General features: G+C 44.2%; 2 protein-coding genes across 4 annotated transcripts in view; one reads left to right on the forward strand and one right to left on the reverse strand.

Moving 5' to 3' along the window:
- LOC147100067 (protein FAM81A-like) overlaps positions 1–3,609 on the reverse strand; it is a 52,855-nt gene extending 49,246 nt beyond the window's left edge. For both annotated transcript variants that reach the window (XM_085968696.1, XM_085968695.1), the window contains exon 1: positions 3,548–3,609. The gene's annotated coding sequence lies outside the window, so the exon portion shown is untranslated. The remainder of the gene's footprint in view (positions 1–3,547) is intronic.
- A 6,137-nt stretch (positions 3,610–9,746) lies between these two features.
- myo1ea (myosin IEa) overlaps positions 9,747–14,184 on the forward strand; it is a 148,607-nt gene continuing 144,169 nt past the window's right edge. For both annotated transcript variants that reach the window (XM_085968693.1, XM_085968694.1), the window contains exon 1: positions 9,747–10,069. In XM_085968693.1, coding sequence (XP_085824819.1) covers positions 10,067–10,069 — 3 coding nt within the window. In that variant the 5' untranslated portion in view covers positions 9,747–10,066. The remainder of the gene's footprint in view (positions 10,070–14,184) is intronic.

A 14,184-nucleotide genomic window follows, 5' to 3' on the forward strand; every position in this document is an offset into this window, starting at 1 on the left:
ATGTTATAGACAGGGCTAAGCAATCCCACAATCAACGGATCAGATCAAAGCTCTGCAGTCCTGCCACATCCAGTCGTGAATGGTGGTGGACCATTAAACAACTAACAGGAAGGAGGAGGCGCCATGAATATCCCCATCATCAATGATGATGGAGCCCAGCACGTGGGTGCAAAAGACAAGGCTGAAGCGTTGGCAACCATCTTCAGCCAGAAGTGCCGAGTGGATGATCCATATCGGCCTCCTCCTGTAGTCCCCACCATCACAGAAGCCAGTCTTCAGCCAATTTGATTCACTCCACGTGATATCAAGAAACGGCTGAGTGCACTGGATACAGCAAAGTCTATGGGCCCCGACAACATCCCGGCTATCGTGCTGAAGACTTGTGCTCCAGAACTAGCCGCGCCTCCAACCAAGCTGTTCCAGTACAGCTACAACACTGGCATCTATCCGACAATGTGGAAAGCTGCCCAGGTAAGTCCTGTCCACAAAAAGCAGGACAAATCCAATCCGGCCAATTACTGCCCCATCAGTCTACTCTCAATCATCAGCAAAGTGATGGAAGGTGACATCGATAGTGCTATCAAGCGGCACTTACTCACCAATAACCTGCTCACCGATGCCCAATTTGGGTTCCGCCAAGACCACTCGGCTCCCGACCTCAGTACATCCTTGGTCCAAACATAAACAATGGAGCTGAATTCCAGAGGTGAGGTGAGAGTGACTGCCCTTGACATCAAGGCAGCATTTGACCGAATGTGGCATCAAGGAACCCTCGTAAAACTGAAGTCAATGGGAATTGGAGGGAAAATGCTCCACTGGCTGGAGTCATACCTAGCACAAAGGAAAATGGTTGTAGTGATTGAAGGTCAATCATCACAGCCCCAGGACATCGCTGCAGGAGTTCCTCAGGGCAGTGACCTAGGCCCAACCATCTTCAGCTGCTTCATCAATTACCTTCCCTCTAACATAAGAACATAAGGTCAGAAATGGGGATGTTCGCTGATGACTGCACAGTGTTCAGTGCCATTCACAACTCCTCAGATGTTGAAGCAGTCCATGCCCGCATGCAACAAGACCTGGACGACCTTCAGGCTTGGGCTCATAAGTGGCAGGTAAGATTCGCGCCACAGAAGTGCCAGGTAATGACTATCTCCAACAAGCACGAGTCTAACCACCGCCCCATGACATTCAACGGCATTACCATCGCCAAATCCCCCATCATCAACATCCTGTGGGGTCACCATTGACCAGAAACTTAACTGGACCAGCCATAAATACTGTGACAACAAGAGCAGGTCAGAGGCTAGGTATTCTGCGGCGATTGAGTCACCTCTTGACTCCCCAAAGCCTTTCCACCATCTACAAGGCACAAGTAAAGAGTGTGATGGCATACTCTCCACTTGCCTGGATGAGTGCAGCTCCAACAACACTCAAGAAGCTTGACACCATCCAGGACAAAGCAACCCGCTTGATTGGCACCACATCCACCACCTTAAACATTCACTCCCTCCACCACCGGCGTACCGTGGCTGCAGTGTGTACCATCTACAAGATGCACTGCAGCAACTCGCCAAGCTTCTTCGGCAGCACCTCCCAAACCCGTGACCTCTACCACCTAGAAGGACAAGGGCAGCAGGCGCATGGGAACACCACCACCTCTAAGTTCCCCTCCAAGTCACACACCATCCTGACTTAGAAGTATATCGCCGATCCTTCATTGTCGCTGGGTCAAAATCCTGGAACTCCCTCCCTAACAGCACTGTGGGAGTACCTTCACCACACGGACTGCAGCGGTTCAAGGCGGCTCACCACCACCTTCTCGAGGGCAATTAGGAATGGGCAATAAATGCTGACCTTGCCAGCAACGCCCACATCCCATAAAACAAATTTAAAAAAAATCCTGACTTGAAACAGATGGAGGCTCAAAAGAGAAGAGGTGTCCTAGACAAACAGCAGGAGCTGAACGTGCTAACAAGACATCTTCTTTGAAATATGTCAGAACATGCTGCAACTGCTGTTAACATTGTGGCTGATTCCTGATCTCGAGTAGGAATATGCGGGTATGCTTTTCTCTTAGTGAGTGTGCGTTAAGTAAGAGTTAACATTTTCTCCCCTTTTTAGTGTCTTTACAGGAAGGCTCAAGTTTATTGAGTGCACTTTCATGGCATTGGCTGTGTAACAACTATATTGCAAGGGGGTTGGAGTACAAGGGTAAAGAAGTCTTGCTACAATTGTACTGTACAGGGCTTTGGTGAGACCACACCTGGAGTACTGTGCACAATTTTGGTCTCCTTATCTATGGAAGGATATACTTCCCTTAGAGGTGGTGCAATGAAGATTCACTAGATTGATTCCTGGGATAAGAAGGTTGTCCTATGAGGAGAGATTGAGTAGATTGGGCCTATACTCTCTGGTGTTTAGAAGAATGAGAGGTGACCGCATTGAAACATAAGATTCTGATGGGGATTGACAGGATAGACGCTGAGAGATTGTTTCTCCTGGCTGAAGAGCCTAGAACTAGGGGGCATAGTCTCAGGATAAGGGTCGGCCTTTTAAGACTGTAATGAGGAGGAATTTCTTCACTCAGAGGGTTGTGAATCTTTGGAATTCTCTACCCCAAAGGGCTGTGGATGCTGAATCGTTGAGTTTATTCAAGGCTGAGATCGATAGATTTTTGGACTCTAGAGGAATCAAGGGATATGGGGATCGGGCGGGAGAGTGGAGTTGAGGTTGAAGATCAGCCATGATCTTATTGAATGGCACAGCAGGCTCAAGGGGCCGTATGGCCGACTCCTGCTCCTATTTCTTATGTACAACTGAGTAGCTAATTAGAGCAAACCTGCGATAATGCCATTCACTATCATAATGGGCACACTAACTGTGAGTAACGCTCAGTGTGAGAATCCAGCTGAAATAAAAACATATCTTACTCGTAAGCCCTGATTTTAACTCGGGGCGGGATTCGGACAGCAAACCTTGGCGGGAGATTTTAACTCCCAGGCCTCATCTCTATCGCCTCAGTCAGTGACCTGTCCGAAATCGCCAGCAAGCAGGCGGAAGCGCAATGCCGGGCGGCAGGAAGCCTCGGCTGGGACCGAAGGAATGGTCCCCAGGTCTCAGGCACGTCGCAGAGAGGGGTTCAGGAGGGCCTCGTAATCGGGAGGGGATGCCTGGGGCAGGATATCGTCTGTTTCTAAAGCGGTCTTTAAATGAAATAGTAACCCAGGGTGTTGAAGTTTATAGTCTTTGAATCTTTGGAGAGATATCATAATCCTGCTAACCATATGCGTGTTTCCTCTTTATACAAAGGGGGGGGGGTATTATTCCCAACTGGGGAAATACATATTTCTAGGATCAGTTATATCAGCCTTAAGCCATTCAGTTCTCCTACTGACCAACTTAAAAGATGGAAAATGAGTATGAAATCTAAAAAAATCAACACAACACATTGGTAAATTTCAGTGGTGGTATTTACTGCACAGTTAGATTAGATATGATTATAAGTTTGTTATTCAGAATTAACTTATTCACTACATCTAATTCATACCTTTCAGTAACTGTGAGTTTCGGCAGTGTGGTACTTCGATGCAACATCTATTTATTTGCTTGCTGGAATAGATACAAATTTCAAAAACACCGTTAATTCGTCTGTCTGAAGTACATCATTAAACTGTGCCAATGTGTCCTTTGAAAGAACACCATGTCTTCTCACTGACATAGAATAGGTTGTTATTGATTTTTATGTCAAGAGGCTATAATTTAAATCATCAATGGTAGATATATAACAGCTAAATAAAAACTAGCATACAAAGGATAGCACAAACAAGACTGTATTTTATATACTAATACATTAGTACACCTCACCTCAATTTTGCATACTCTTGATGTTGCTGTTTAGAGTACTGTAGATAATTGACAGAAATTATCTCAATCTAACTAAGTCATAATAAATCATTGCAGAATTATATCTTGGGAGCAGTGGCACGGAGGGCTAAATGCACTCTTTGTTCCTTCCAAAAGGCTTCATCTTATGTTGCCTGAGAAAGCAATACTGTATGTGTGTGTAACTACATTTGGGAATTGAGATTAATGTTTTTCAATGCCAGGACAATTTAAATATATATTAAATAGAAGAACATTGAAAAGTATGATATATATTTCTTCTTTTTCATTGATTCCCCCCCCCCCACTATTTGTTATGTTTATATTAAATAATGTTCTGTCGTTTAGAGCCTCTTTGCATATTTGCACAACCATCTCTTGATGGGAAATTACATAAATAATTTTTTTAATGTCTAAGACTGATTTGTATATTTTTGGTTCCTATCCAACTCATCTAAATTAAAATTGCACTTTAATTTGGCATGAACTTGCCAGAAACAGCGAACTCATCGCAATAATTATGTATTACTCATACTCTTCAAACCTACCAGCTGTTACTGCTTATCTGCATTTTCAAGTTAGCAGTGATTACAGTAAGGGTCTCAGCAGGTAAGTAAAAGCTTATACATTCAACCAGCTCCCTTGAAAAATATCTGTTGCTGGCAGGTTTAGATAACTGTTCAGCTGCTCAGTGTAATGCCTTAATACGTGTAATGCAAGCTTATGCAAGATTCAAAAGGTGCAACTTGCAATATAGAAAGCAACTCTTTTCCAGTGTTATTTTTTTTATTGTGCCCTTTTCCAGCTACAAATTAGCAGTTGGACTAGGGCACGTTTTGCTGTTTCAAAGAATTAAAGGCGGCAAATAACAGTTGGCTGGGGAAGCAATTATTTGCAATCAGTTTGGAAATCTTTGGGCACTGTGTAACATCCACAATTGTACAAAGTTGTATTGTGCAGATTTTAATGTAAGCATTTGGTTTATAATTTTGCAATGTCTGAGGAGAAGAATTTAGAGTTTCAGTTCAGACCCATCAAAACAAACCCCATTTCACAGGAATTTATAAAGGACCTTGAGGCCCTTCAGTAAAGGGCTGTCTAGTCCCTCACTGCCAAGCTAAGTTTCTTTTATAGAAGTTATATGGCCATGAATTTATTTTTATACCACCACCATTGTGAGAGTAGTGTGACTGCACTGCATGGAGTTATACTGCCTGGCCTCACCAATCTCTAATCACATAAAGTTGAGATCCAATTACCAGTGAAATATTTCAACCCGCGACCTCTTCCACCTAGAAGGCAGCAGACGCATGGGAACACCACTACCTCCAAGTTCCCCTCCAAGTCACACACCATCCTGACTTAGAGGTATATCGCTGATCCTTCATCGTCGCTGGGTCAAAATCCTGGAACTCGCTCCCTAACAGCACTGTGGGAGTACCTTCACCACATGGACTGCAGCGGTTCAAGGCAGCGGCTCATCACCACCTTCTCAAGGGCAATTAGGGATGGGCAATAAATGCTGGCCTTGCCAGTGACGCCCACATCCCATAAATTATTGGAAAAAAATGATAAAAGATAAATATGAAAATAATAGAATGTGAAACTCACTACCACAAGGAGTAGTTGAGGTGAATAGCATAGATGCATTTAAGCGGAAGCTAAACACATGAGAGAGAAGGGAATAGAGGTTATGTCGAGGTTAGATTAAGTAGGGTGGGAGAAGGCTCCTGTGAAGCATGGACTAGTTGGGCCGAATGGCCTGTTTCTGCGCTGTACATTCTATGTAATCATGTCAGCTATTTTCTAACACTGTAAATGTTATCATTAGACTTTAAGGTGGTTCTGAAATGTTTCAAAATTTAGCTTCGTACTGTTTTCAGTCATACTGCAGTTGGTGTGAAGCCAAAGCAGCGTGAGAGAGACTACCTTTTCTAGGTGGTCTTACACCAGCACAGAAACGAGCTCACAGCTTGTTGGTGGGAAACTGCGCTTGAACTGATGGGAGTTCAAAAACCGAGTCACACCAGTGCAGCTTAACTACCCCACCAGCACATAGTTTTATTTTGCTACTGATAAACTTCTCGTCCTGCGGCATGTTAGTATACAACGCTCATTGCGTTTGTGTGAAAATTTCTTATTCAGCTATTTTGAATGGAAAATAAACGGGTTAATTCCCCCGTTAAAGTAGGGCGGGAGGAATTCCATACAAGCACATAAAAGCAGTCCCAGAATGCTACCTCACAATGTAATTTCAAGCCCTCTTACTGCAGATTTATTGAAATTGTGCTGTATCTCATGTCGATTTAATCAAGTTTCATCCATTATGAGGGATAATCACTCATTTTATATTGGGCCTAACCTGCTCTGTCTTTGGGATCACAATTCCTATCATTTGCGTGATATTTCCTCCCTGAAAACAGTTTTCCTTCATTCAGTTTTGAAAACGTGGGTGATTTAATTTAACCGATGCTTTTTATTAGATCAGTGCTTTTCTCCCTGACAAGATCCACATCTATGTCACACGCAAAGGTCTGCCTGATTGGCAACAAAAAAAATGTTAATGTTGATCATTTAAACACAAAAGTGCACGGTTTGAGGGGGCAAGGTGTAGCACCGAGTGCACAGTACCCATGGACCATGTACAGCAGGCACCTCAAAGCACTGGAGAGGTACCACCAACACTGCCTCCGCAAGATCCTGCAAATCCATTGGCAGGATAGGCACACCAACGTCGGTGTTCTTGCTCAGGCCAACATCCCCAGCATCGAAGCTTTGACCATGCTCAAATCAGCTCTGATGGACGGTTCACATTGTCCGCATGCCCGATACAAGGCTCCCAAAACAAGCGCTCTACTCGGAGCTCCGGCACGGCAAGAGAGCCCCAGGTGGGCAGAGGAAACGCTTCAAGGACACCCTCAAAGCCTCCTTGAAAAAGTGTAACATCCCCACCGACACCTGGGAATCCCTGGCCCAAGACTGCACAAAGTGGAGGAGAAGCATCAGGGAAGGCGCCGAACACCTCGAGTCTCATCGTCGGGAGCAAGCGGAAGCCAAGCACAGGCAGCGCAAGTCAACCCAAGCACCCCACCCACCCGCCCCTTCAACCACCGTCTGCCCCACCTGTGACAGAGACTGTAGGTCCCGGCATTGGACTCATCAGCCACCTGCGAACTCATTTTTAATGAGGAAGCAAGTCATCCTCGGTTCCGAGGGACTGCCTAAGAAGACCCATATTTTAAGTTGCTGAAATGCAGGAGGACCACTTAAAAATCGACTCTCCTCACCGTTAGGCCGGGGTAAACATTGACAGGGGGAGGGGGGGGGGAGACAAGCTCCTTCCTGCAGCAGACACCAGGCCCCTGGGTATTGGCCCTTCACATGTCCAGGCGGCTCCAGTCCCACCCGCTTCTTAGTTGTGTTGTTGGGGGGGAGGTTTTGTTGCTCTTCACCGAAGATGTCCTGTGGCCGCTGCCAGAGGCGCTGCCGCCGGTTCGCTGGGGCTGTTGCCGGGCGCTTTGTGTGTCGGCTGCAAGTGTCTGCGCCGACGCTGTTACCATAGCAGCCGGGGGATTGTGCGCTGTTTTAATCGGCCTTGTCTGTGTTGGAGAAGCGGCTTTAGGCTTTAGCCTTTCCACCCATCGGGAACGAGCCGTACGACCTGTGGTGGTTGGTAGTAACCGGGAACCTGGAGCTTCCCCCCGCCCCAAATAAAATCTCCAACATCTTTATACAAACCAACAATCAATCGCGCGATCAATAGAATATTAAGAACTGCTATTACCTTGAGGGGAACTTCTGGGCTCTGGCAAAACACACACTCAAAGGCGATTTATAATAAAAACAGCAACCGCACTGCGTGTGGTTTGAGGAGTTAAAGGACTTAAAATGTTTGGACCGAACTCAGAAATGAAGTGGATCCTTGGTACATGAACCATGCACTTCCAGAGTTGGGTTAACGGTATCTCTAGAAGATTTTTTTTTAAATCCCATCTTGTTCCAGAGTTAAAAAGAAAGACATGCATTTATATAGCGCCTTTCACAACCTCAGGACGTCCCAAAACGCTTTACAGCCAATTAAGCACTTTTTTTTGAAGTGTAGTCGCTGCTGTAATGTAGGAAATGCTGCAGCCAATTTGCGCACAGCAAGCTCCCATAAACAGCAATGTGATAATTAATGACCAGGTAACCTGTTCTTTTAGTGAAATAACAACAGGAAACGCTGGAAAAACTCAGCAGGCCAGGGCAGCATCCGTGGAGAGAGAAACAGAGTTAACGTTTCAGGTCGAAGACCTTTTGTCAGAACTGTTCTTTTAGTGATGTTGATTAAGGGAGAATATATTGACTGGAACTCTCTTGCTCTTCTTCGAAATAGTGCCATAGGATCTTTTACGTCCACCCGAGAAAGCAGACTCGGTTTAACGTCTCATCCAAAAGACGGCACCTCCAACAGTGCAACACTCCCTCAGCACTGCACTGGGAGTGTCAGCCTAGATTTTGCTGCTCAAGTCTCTGGAGTGGGACTTGAACACACAACCTTCCGACTGAGTAAAATGTTCAGTAAAATGTAACCACATTATTTATATTATAACCCCCTTCACACAGGGTCATCAGTTTGCAGTTCTGTTGTCAATTAGCAAGTAATAAAACTATTAGAAAAACAAGAATGCTGGGCAGCATCTGGAAAGTGGGAAGACAGGTTACAATTCCAGGGTAAACCCATCCCAGAGTTTCCAGTTCTACACACCAAAGATTAACCCTGTTGATGGTGAGGGAATGAGTCAAATTCTGTTTTTTTTATTACAAGGAACTACCAGGGATTGCATTCCTCAATTCTGTTTATAGTTAAACCCACTGTCCTACCGTGAATGACTAAATCAACTTCTATTTATTATTTCCTGGGATCACAGAACGTTGGCGGGGGGGGGGTTAGAGGTATTTTTGAGGATTGTGTTCTGATTCCATCTATTTTTATTTCCTGAAAATGACAGATACTACCTCACCTGCTGAGTATTTCCAGCATTTTGTGTTTTTTAAACGAGTAGCCTTGCCCATTCCAGATACTGATAGACCTGCTGTGGCACTCCCAGCATTTTCTGTTTTTTAATAAATTCTAACAGTTCTTTATATATATATGTAAAATAAATCTGCTGGTGCCTGTACTTGGGTTGCCTAATCGAGGTGACGCTGGTGTCACTCACAGAAAGGCAACCTGCACAAGTGCCCCCTCTAACTGAAGATGCACTTATAATATAATTAAACATTATAAACTAAAATAAACTCACACTTTAACGCACAAGGTTATTATCGGTGCGGATAAGTCGCTCTATGCCTTACGATGCCCATGGTTGGCAAGTTCCCCTCCAAGTCACACACCATCCTGACTTGGAAGTATGTCGCCGTTCCTTCATCGTCGCTGGGTCAAAATCCTGGCACTCCCTCCCTAATAGCACTGTGGGAAAATTCCTGGAACTCCCTCCCTAACAGCACTGTGGGAGCACCTTCACCACGCGGACTGCAGCGGTTCAAGAAGGCAGCTCACCACCACCTTCTCGAGGGCAACTAGGGATGGGCAATAAATGCTGGTCTTGTCAGCGACACCCACATCCCATGAACGAATTTAAAACAAAATGGTGTTGCACTGTGCAAGTTACAGTGGTATTGTTGTTGGGGTGGGGGGTGGTTGTTTTGAATGGTATCTGATCAGAAGCAGGGCTGACTGCATTGCTGTGTGTGCCGGCTCTGGCTGGCTCCACCTCGATTCCCTCTTCCCTGTCCGCATTCCCAATGGTGTGACGAGCTGCACTGACAACCCGATTGGCTGCAGTGCTGAGCCACATTTCTCCATTTATGGGCTGATTGGCAGAATCCCCGCATTCACTAGACAACCATTCAAAACCCCTCTCTGACTGCGAAGCGCTCCGAGACACCCGGAGCTCCAGCACTGATTCACCAGAAACTTGACATTGAAGACTTTTTTCCTCTCTCTCTTCCCCCCCCACCCCCTCCCCACTCTCTGAAACATGGATCCATCCCGAGTCTGTTGATGCATCCAGCTTCGATTGCAGATGGAGTTCCGCTCTTTCTCAGAGGCAGGGGATCGCCGGTGAGAAGCACAGAGTAGCAAACACCGCCTGCACTAGGGTAACCCTCCCCGGACGCGGCGTAAACCCAAGAAAAGAAAATGGTAAGTTTAAAAAAAAAACATTTCTAACATTTAGTCTATAGGAAAGTGCTTAAGGATTTCCCCCTCCTATTGAGATAGTTGCTCTGAACTCAAATAGCGGCACCAGTCCAGGTCCTAGTCTCTAGGACATGTTTTCCTTTAGAACAAAAAGACTGCTCCAAAAAAAAAAGCTGATTTTAAAATCCGCCGCAGTCCAGCGCTCCGGCTCCACACTTTCTGCGAATTTGTTTGGAAGTGGCCGCTTTGTGACCGGCAAGAGCGCCCTCTGGATAGTCGCTGAACAAAAAAAAAAGGGACATCCACAGGTTGGAAATGATTCGGTCTCGAGTTTAATCAACAGAACCGGTCTGAAACAAGCACGCTGGTTTTTTTTTTCTTCCAATAGCTCCTTCTACTCCTTTTTAAAAATTGGAACAATCAGGAGTCGCCCCAGTGTAATCAACCCAAATGCAAACAATCTTAAAGTGCTCCCTTTTTAAAGGGGCACAACTAATAAAAAAACGAAATCATTTAAAAAAAAAGAAAACTTATCAAGTTAAATCATAATGTTGTCTCCACTATACCCTGCAGTGCCCATCGATCGCGGAAAATAGCTCATTCTATGTATTGCCTGATGAGGTTTCCAGTGTGAGGGTGCAGACCCTACAGATTAATCCAGTATTTGGTTTGATTTAGTGAACTCTGTTTATAGTTATTTCCATTTATAGCAAAAAAAAACCTACCAGGCCAAAGGGATGCTGGAATTATTTGTAGTACAACCCATGCATTTTTTCTCCAAAAAAACAACTTTTAAAGATTCCTGATCGTTTTTCCAAATGCGTTGTATTTGTAAATGGCGTTATTGAAATTACTGTCTGGCAATAAAGTTTCCATTTGTATTACGTTGGTTAGACTAAGCGTGAGTGGATCGACTGTCGGTGCAAAATATAAAGGTGAAACTCTAAGCCATAAGTGACAGTAAATGATGAGCGAGTGTGAGTCATTTCCGAAGAGGAATGTGTTTGGTTGAAAGCGTCGAACTAAGCTGTCACTCAACAGATAATCTAAATCTACCCAGTATAAAAGAAAGAGGAGGCAAATTATGCAACGTCATCAAAGTATATACCAAAATTGACCAAACCCTAGATTACACTTTTTCCAGTCTGACCTTCCTGCTTTGTTTCCAGTTCTGACGAAAGGTCATCGACCTGAAACGTTGACTCTGTTTCTCTCTCCACGGATGCTGCCCTGGCCTGCTGAGTTTTCCCAGCGTTTTCTGTTGTTATTGCCTAGATTACACATGTCCGATTGCCCCAGGAATTTTGTTGAGTATTTATCTTAGTCCTACTATGTGCGATCGTGTGTAAAACAATACAGTAGTGGTGTGCAGCAGGTATGTTTGGTAAGACAGCCCCCTCCCCTCCCCGCGCGCCATTGTTTCTGTCCATCAATGCCTGTTGACTTTGATTGTCACGTGTGGAAGCAGTAATTGAATCTACTCACAATGATTGTCTCAGAGTGTAATCTGAGAACTGTTTCAGCAGTTTTATTCAATTCCCCTAGTTCTTATATCTGATCAAAGTGGACAAACATCATCATAGTTGCATTTGTATAACGTGTGCAATCGGGAAATAAATTCAGTATTCTTTTAGTTAAAATGGCACATAGTTTCTCTGATTAATATAATGGCTTTGCATTTTTCTAAGCTGGTCGTTAGTTTTAACAGAGCATAGTTTTTATGTTCCCCATCCAGCATCTTTAACTTTCTCATCTTTTAATGTTGCAACAATTTTAATAGGAATTGTAAACAAAATGCTCTTATTTAGAGCCAATTAGACCATCTTCTAGTACTGTGCCTGTGTCCCAAATTTCAGTCTGTTCGGGCAATGCTTGGATGCATTTAAGGGGAGGCTAGATAGGTACATGAGGGAGAAAGAAATAGGATATGCTGATAAGGTTAGATGAGGAGGCTCATGTGGCGCAGAAACACAGGCATAAACCAGTTGGGCCGAATGGCCTGTTTCTATGTTGTAAATTCTATGTAATTCCTGTGTACATAAGAAATAGGAGCAGGAGTAGGCCATTCGGCCCTTCGAGTCTGCTCCATCATTGAATAAGATCATGGCTTATCTTGTACCTCAACTCCACCTTCCTGCACTATCCCCATATCCCTTGATTCCCCTAGAGTCCAAAAATCTATCGATCTCTGTCTTGAGGTAGAGAATTCCAAAGATTCACAACCCTTTGAGTGAAGAAATTTCTCCTCATCTCAGTCCTAAATGACCAATCCCTTATTCTGAGACTGTGACCTCTGGTTCTAGAATCTGCAGCCTCCCAGAATCTACCCTGTCAAGCCCCTTAAGAATTTTCTGTTTCAATGAGATCACCTCATTCTTCTAAACTCTAGGGAATATAGGCCTAGTCTGCTCAATCCCTCCTCATAGGACAATTCCCCCATCCCAGGAATCTGTCTAGTGAACCTTTGTTGCACTCCCTCTAAGGCAAGTATATCCTTCCTTTAGGTAAGGAGACCAAAACTGACTGTAAACAGTACTACAGGTGTGGTCTCACCAAGACCCTATATAATTGCAGTAAGACTACTTTACTCTTAGCCTTTATTACAAAAGGATTGAAGTATAATGTACCATTTGCTTTCCTAATTGCTTGCTGTACCTGCATGTTAACTTTCTGTGATTTGTGTACAAGGACATCCACGTCCCATTAAATAACATTTCCCAATCTCTTGCCATTTAAAAAATATTCTGCTTTTCTATATTTCCTAATTTCACATTTCTCAACATTTATATCCCATCTGCCATGTTTTTGCCCAATCATTTAACCTGTCTATATCCCTTTGCATCCTCTGTGTCCTCCTCACAACTTATTTTCCCACCTAGCTTTGTATCGTCAGCAAACTTGGACACACTGCACTCGGTCCCCTCATCTAAGTCATTGATATAGATTGTAAATAGCTGAGGCCCAAGCACTGATCCTTGCGGTACCCCACTAGCTACAGCCTGCCAACCCGAAAATGATCCGTTTATTCCTACTCTGTTTTCTGTCCTTTTAACCAGTCCTCAATCCATGCTAATATATTACCCCCAATCCTATGAGTCCTAATTTTGTGCAATAACCTCTTGTGTGGCACCTTGTCGAATGCGTAGAACTAAAACAACTCCCATTGTATTTAAACAACACCTTTCAGATTTGGTTTTCAGAGATGCTTTTTCATTTTCTCTCTACTGAATTGTCCTACCTATCTATAAAGGCAAGTGGTTACAATTACATTTAAAGACAGAGAGAGAGTCTGTCAGAACTGCATTATCTGTGATTCGAGTCCATGCATTAAGACTCCTAAAGGTAATTGTTTTAGACCCATTCAACAAGACATAGAAAGTAGCCCAGCGACAGTTAAGTGTAAAACAAAACCCTTGAGTGCATGTTAATTTAATTTAAAATGGTGCTCTGTACACTTGCTTTTTCTGTAAAGAGTGCCAATGTATGTGGCGTCATGGTTAGCTAAAGTAACAAATCATCCAAACCGTTTTAGGTAGAAGTCAAATGACTGGTGATGCAGTGCTTTAGTGCTCCATCGTGCTCTACCACAAAGCAGCTGGACATGAGTGTGCAACTGTGTTTCCAGACACTGTTGATTCCTGATTATCAGCAATGTAGTCAAATAGACCGTACTTGCTAAGCACTTTTTCTTACAGGGAGGGAGAGAAAATGTGCTATGGAGGGGCTGGTCAAAAGATTCAGACCATCCAGATAGACAGAAGCAACATCTGAGAACTGGAAATAGTCACCTGCCCATCTTCATTTCCAAGGAATAGTACAAGGTGTAGAGAAACCTATGCATAGTAACTTAAAAATAGAGACAAAATTGCTCCCTCATTGGCTCAGCATATTTAGCCAGTGAGTTGCTGAGCAAGATCCCGGTTGCCATGCCCAGTCTGTGCGGACTTGATCTTGGTTGTCGTGCTGGAAGCAGTGCTGTTGGGTGGTTCCTGCTCCTGATTGGTATAGAGTGACCTGTGCTGGAAGTGCAGATGTATGGACATTGGGTGAGGATAGGATCGGGTTTGGCTGTGACCGGCAGCAGATGCCAGGTACGTTCCTATAGTTGAACCCTTGCC

The sequence above is a fragment of the Somniosus microcephalus genome, chromosome 27, assembly GCF_052327205.1.
Source record: "Somniosus microcephalus isolate GS21.2 chromosome 27, FLI_Smic_1.0, whole genome shotgun sequence".
NCBI lineage: Eukaryota > Metazoa > Chordata > Chondrichthyes > Squaliformes > Somniosidae > Somniosus > Somniosus microcephalus.